General features: G+C 36.8%; 1 protein-coding gene across 1 annotated transcript; it reads right to left on the minus strand.

Moving 5' to 3' along the window:
* Positions 1 to 648: 648 nt before the first annotated feature.
* On the minus strand, positions 649 to 4,326 carry LOC120277862 (pre-mRNA-splicing factor 18-like). Its single transcript, XM_039284708.1, is given in 3 exon segments — positions 649 to 1,379; positions 3,484 to 3,584; positions 3,587 to 4,326. Coding segments are annotated over 3 exon segments (1,215 nt in total). The 5' UTR covers positions 4,293 to 4,326; the 3' UTR covers positions 649 to 971.
* Between the last annotated feature and the right edge of the window lie 2,473 nt (positions 4,327 to 6,799).

Consider the following 6,799-nt stretch of genomic DNA (forward strand, 5'->3'; position numbering starts at 1 on the left):
GATGTATGTTATGTCCAAAAGACTCGTTCTATTGAACAGTAGTTCATTTTCTTTGTTTTAGTTCATGAGATTGTCAGTATAATGGCAATGCTTATGAGGGCGTGTGATTGAGAATTTAAACTTTTTTTTTTTGTTTTTTTTTGTTTTTGAAAAAATAAACTTTTTTTTTTTGTTTCTAATTGGCTTTGATGTTTAATTGTCAATAAAAGCTTGTTTTATTAAAACATAACTTCATTTTCTTTGTTTAAATATTCTGGAGACACGAGCAAGCCTATAAACAAAACAAACTCAGGTTAGAATAATTCATAAGGAATCACATTCCTTTATATATAATAAAAAAATTAACTTGAGAATTAAAAAAAAAAGTACTACTTATCATTAAAATTGTAAATTTGATAAACTTGAAAATAATAATAATAATAATGCATTTATTTTGATAATAAAATAATATTAAAACATTAGTACCTGTCATATAAATGTCTTTTTGTCCATTTCAGATCCAAATAGATCAGGGTAGGGTTGGAATGTGCACACATACAAACCTGTCAATGGGAAGTAACAATTTGTGAAGCAGCATACAATATGTGATGGAAAGTAACAATGCCCATGTTTTCATCCACCATTGGAAGTCACTCAAATTCTTTCATCTACAAAAAAAAACTCCCTCTTTTATTGCTTTGAAACCCATCGATCATAAATGTTCCTGTCAGCCAACACACTGCATGTTCAGTTTCTAATGATAGATTTACATAGTCATAAGGCATTGGAGAAGATCCAACTTCCAGTTTTGGAATTTGAGCAAAATTAATCGTATGGATATCATCAATCACAACACCGACAATGTGATTTTTGAGTACAATCCTTGATTGCTCGAAGCAGAGAAAATTAGGCCTTCAAAAAAACAACAGACCCGACAAAAATGTACATTTCCTAATCTTGGTGGACAATCAAAATGCATCCCATAGGTAGCATTACTCCCTTGCAGCAGGCATTATGCGGAGCTCTTCCTCAGATGTAGGTTTCTCAGTCATCCTTTCCTCAGATAGGAGAGAATGAAGGTCACTTCCGTTCGCCAAACTATTGAATTCCACTGACTTGGAAGGATCTGCTGGGTATCGACACTGGCAGAACGTCATTAGACTCTTCACTGACTGCAGGTACTTGCGAGTTGTCTCATCGTTCAAGATATGAGCAACACTGTTTGTGTAAATCTTCTCACGAGCTGAACGCTCGTGAATGCCAACCATAGTAACACCAATAGGCCAAGGTGCATTGCCAATGGCCAACTTGATGTACTGATCCATAGCAGCCAAATAATCTCGTTTCATGCAACACTTAACCACTACCATCAATGCTTGACGGATATCATCTTGAAGAACCTGCAAGATTATCATACGTCAGGATTATCAATGGATATATTTGATATATTTGATCAACATATCCATAAGGGTTGATCCAGACAATTGCAATTTTGTGTATAGCTTGCTAGTATCACAAATAATAGGGCATACCGGATAACAAAGAACCAAGTGCATTAGGAAAAGGATCACTTCAATTAATTAACAGCAAACAGGAAAACCACCGCAGCGGAAAGACTCAATCTCATTTACCCTTTTCATTATCATTTTATGTAAGATGTCATAATGGACAAAAATATACTGTAACATGATAATTCATAATGGAAGAATTGCACAAACTGTGAATCACCTTATAATAGTTATGTGCCCCACTCTGTCAATGAAAAATTGAACCTTTAGGTGAATATTTCGCACAATAAGATTCTTAAGTTGATGTCTGCTAACTAACCCAATCTTCTCTTCTCTCTATAAAGCTCCATAGCAGAAAACATCTTCAATCTAAAAGGAAAAGCCTAATGCCACATAGTATTTCACAGAGAAAATAACCACTTTCTATGTTAGTCAGTTCACTTTTGGCAAACATAGAAGAGAAACGCAGACATGCAGGATTTCAGTCTTATAATGAATCAATTTCACATAATTTTGATTAAAATCCTTCATAAGTTTCTCAAGGAAAAACTAATTTATCATGCTTTCTTTAATCATCTCATCAAAATATTTCTCATTGGCAAATACCTTAGTCCTATTTCAAGGGAAATGAGCAATTGCTGTCAAGCATCCATGTTCTATCGGGCTAACATCACAGCTAGAATCAGAACTTTTACTAGAATACTACCAAAAACAACACACCTAACTTCAACATGGCCACTTGGTTAGGCCATGCTCTAATTGAAAAATACACTGTTTTAAAACATGAAATGACCCAGCCAATTCGTCAACCGAACCCTGCGAGGCCCCTGATATAAAACCAGGTTGAACTTAAAACTCAAATTTTACCCAGCTGACCAAGCCGAGTACCTGTTGAACCAGCCAACCTAGAGCTAAGCCAGCTAGGCCTGTCGAGATTACTGCTTCAATGGGCATTATTTTTGGATTATTCGACTATTATGACATATTTGTTGTAAGTTATTTAAAATATTAAGTTAGTATTTATAAATTGTAACTAAGACTATTTGTTTGTTATACTTATGTATTATTGTATTTCAAAGTTTTAGCAATTTATAGTACATCTTATAATATTTATATACAACTAAAATTATAAAAAATTTATTATTCATGACTGGGTCAACCCGGCTCGACCCAAAAGCCTCTCCCAGTTCAAGTTTCAAAACATTGAAAAAAAAGAATAGCTAAGAACTAATTGCACAATTTGCCAATCAAATTCAACAGTAAAATAATTTATCCAGCACCTTATCATTACAATTCTTTGTCTTCATCATTAACCAATTATAAGCCTCAAAAACACACTCTTAATCGCATGAACACCAAATATGGCCAATCAAATTCAACGCTTCAATCTTTATTTCGCATTGACTGGGGGAAATCCCTCGACTTCCGTAGTTACTCAGAGAAATCCCTTGACTTCACCACAATGATAGCGAGCCACACAAATAACCTCCACATAATTTCAGAGATCAAAACTATCAGGTTAGATCCAATTCACTCTCCAAACTTTTTTCTTGGTACAACAATCAATCTGATATCAACTCTCTATGGTATTCAACAAATTTTAGGCTCAAGTCCAATTCAGTTTGTAACCCTCAGCATCCTAGGTCCAAATTCACATAGATGGAGACACCAATGCCATGAATACAACCTACCCATGACAATTAATCTGACATCAATCCTCCATTATATTCAACCAACCTAACGCTCAAGGGCAACTGAGTTTTGTAACCAAAATTACAATAAAACCAAATAGACATACACAGAGATGGAGTCTGGGAGATGCCTCTGGCACATCCTACCCACGAAGAAACATTAAAACATACAACAGACATCTAGGGTTTGACTGCAAGTGCTAAATTATGCAATAGAATCACAGAATATTTGTAAATAAGTGCTCAAAGTAATGTAAGACAATGAAAAAAGTAAAGCAGTGTATATGTTGGGGAAAAAAGCTCACCTTTTTTTCCTGCAAAAACTTGAACAAAGGATTGAGGTACCGTGCGCACTGCATGAAGGTAGCAATCATCTGCTTGCCCTTTGCCGTCTGCTTATCGCCCCCTGCATCTCGTCCAACTCCTGGTTCCACTCATTCAACAGCCTCTTGAAGAAAACAAGAATCTTATCCTCATCGCACAGCTCCTCAAAATTTGCCTTCATCCTCTTGATATCCTTATCAGCATCCATTCCCGACGATCCCCCATCGTCGCTGACATCCTTATCCCCATCGTCATCGCCCCCATCGCCCTCAATCCCATCGCCATCGTCCCGCTTGTCCTTCGCCCGATCATGGAGTAACGATCCAGCCTTCTGGCGCTTCCGGAGCTCGTAGACGTCACCGAGGAAGTCATTGGTCTGGCCCTCGGTCATATCGCTATCAGCATCGAAAACCCCCAATTTAAGGGTGAGCTTGAGGCGATCGAGCCGGGCATCATCGTCCTCGCCGAAAAGGGTGATGGGCTGCTTAAGAAATCGAAGGCGGGGGAGGACGAGGTCATCGATGCGCTGCTCATCGGATTGGGGCTCGGAGGTCTTCTTGGAGGTGGCGGCAGCGAGGGCAGGGGGTAGAGAAGAGGATGAGGGGGAGGACGACGAGGAGGTAGGGTTAGAAGTAGAGGGGAGAGGACGTAATCGGACTGGAGGACGGCGGTGCGTTTGCAGACGCAGCAATCGCATCCCCTTCTCGGAGCGCGTGATGATCTTCCTGTTCCCGAAGTCAACGGCGAGTCTCCGGCGCTTCCACGGGAACTCTTGCCGACAGAGATTCATCAATGGTGGTGCTGGTGATCTAGGGTTTCAGTCGAGAGCAAGAGCGAGAAGGGAAATATATATTTATATATAGAGAGAGAGAGAAATAGAGAGAGAGGTTGGCACGTCAAGAGCACGTGATTGTTTTTTTTTTTTATAAATGGATAAACCACTGATTGTTTTTCAACAATGTTATTTTGTTTGTTGTTTGGATTACTTATTAGAAAGATTATGTTTAACCGTTTTTATTCCTGTTCCGAGTAAGAATAAAAAAAAAAAGGATGAAAATAAATCCTTTTTTGAGAGGGAGTAAAAAATGGAGAAAGAGTATTAAAAAAATTTAAAAAAAATGATAATGATCCGGAAATTCAAAATTTATTCTGGATATTAAAAAAATAAAAAAAAGAATAATTTTGAAAAAAAAATTAAATTCTTAAAAAAAACCCTAATTTCCAAATATTTTTTTAAAAAAACTCAGATAAATAAAAAATATATATATTCTTAGTATTAGGATTAAAAAAAAGGAGAGATCAGATTTTTAATTTTTATAAAACTGAGAGTATTAAAAACAATTGAATTTATTATTAAAAAAATAGTAAATAAGTAAATCCGTAAAATAAATAAATCTGAAAATAAAAATCATTCGTGATAAAAAAAATTAATTAAAAAAATCGATAATGATAAAAATGAATGGATAACGATGTTTTAAAAAAAAATAAAAAAAAATTACAAACGAAAGATCCTGGATTTCCAAAAAAACAACGAATCAAAAAAATACAATAACAAGAAAAAAATATCAAATAAAAAACTGGGGAGGAGAAAAACAATCACGGGAGAAAAAAATCAAAAGCGAGAGAAGACCCAAATAAAAGAAAGAGTGACCAGAGACTAGAATGAGGAAAAAAGACATCAATTTGGCAGAAAGAAATCGAAGCAAAGAGAACGAGCAGATGATTGCAAATTTAACCAAAAAAAAAAAGTATGAACTCCTGAAGGTTGCATTTATAGTATGGTGCATGTAAGGAAAAAAAACGTATTTACATAATTGAAAAATCTTCAAATGTTTTTAGATGAATGATAAAGGGGCTTCCTCAACACCCCTTATCCAGTCGTGCGCTTCCTCGGCCATGGGAGCTTCACTATGCTCCATAGAACATGAATAATCTGTATCGACACTTTGCAAAGGCCTTGTTGGGCATACTACCAACATTTGAGTGTCCTTTTCAACTCCCATCTCAATTTGCCCAAGAATCAGTCCAACCCCTACAAGCCCATCTAAAACTTCGTGGCTTACTAATTCGGCCCACTTGACGGTCCACTTCACATAACATCACAGTCTCACCACCAGCCTAAAAATAAAAGCCACCACTTTCTTCATTTGTACTGGTGCCAATATTTTGCCCAATATCTAAAGCCAACGGATGCAAAACCACCTCTCTCCTATGTGACCTTCCCCCATTTGAATGCATGCCCTTTAGAGATGGCAATTCGTACCATATCCAACGGGTAAACCCATACCCGGTCAAAGAGGCTATCTTTTTGACCGGATACGGGTAAGAGTATTAACTGTTAGTTTTTGAGCGGTTATGGGTCAGCTAAGGATATGCCCATACTGTACTCGTACCCTTACCCATAACCATACACGTTGAAGAGGGTACGGGTTTTATACCCTTACCCATACCCTCATATATATATATATATATATAATTTTTTATTAATCTAAACATTTACCCACAATTTACCCAATATCTATTTTCATGCTGATTAATATGAAAATAATACTTTAAATATATTATTTTGAATTTTATTCAGTTTTTATATTTGTATTTGAGAAAACATAATATTATCCAAATTGAATTTTGGATTTATATTAATAATTATAATTAAATTTAAAAATTTGAACACTATAAAACAAATATAAAAACTAATGTAATAATAATTTACTAGTGTTATGCCTGAGCTATGCACGGAAAAGATAAACATATGCTAAAAATAATATTCTCACCGACATAATTGTCATGATTTTGATAATAATGTTTGAAACTTAACCAAGTATATTGGTACTCAAACTTTTAATTTAATTTGGTAATTTGAAAGCCAGATAAGCGGGTACCGTTCGAGTATAATATACCCTACGCGTCGGGGTAAGAGTATGATTTTTTTTTTTACCCTGTAGGGTACGGGTATGGGTTTTGATATACCCTACCTGTTGCCATCCCTATGCCTTTCTCCAATCCACCAGAAACCTCATCCGATGTCCCAACCTCGACCATTATGTGCTCACCACCTGTCTCCTAAGTGACGAATTTCGCACTTCTCGGACAAGCCACCCATCGTTCAACAAGTCGACTTCTCGAGCCGCTCACTCGTGATTTTCTCTACACTTCAGACCGAGCCTTCTCCCGACCACTGACCCTCCCCTGAGCTCCAGACTGACCAGCGATCCCTCGCGTTGATGCTCGTGAGCATGGTTGTGCCTCCACACCACCGCAGTGTGAATAAGGCTCCACTACTACCGGGGTCTGTGT

The sequence above is a fragment of the Dioscorea cayenensis genome, chromosome 15 (assembly GCF_009730915.1).
Source record: "Dioscorea cayenensis subsp. rotundata cultivar TDr96_F1 chromosome 15, TDr96_F1_v2_PseudoChromosome.rev07_lg8_w22 25.fasta, whole genome shotgun sequence".
Lineage (NCBI taxonomy): Eukaryota > Viridiplantae > Streptophyta > Magnoliopsida > Dioscoreales > Dioscoreaceae > Dioscorea > Dioscorea cayenensis.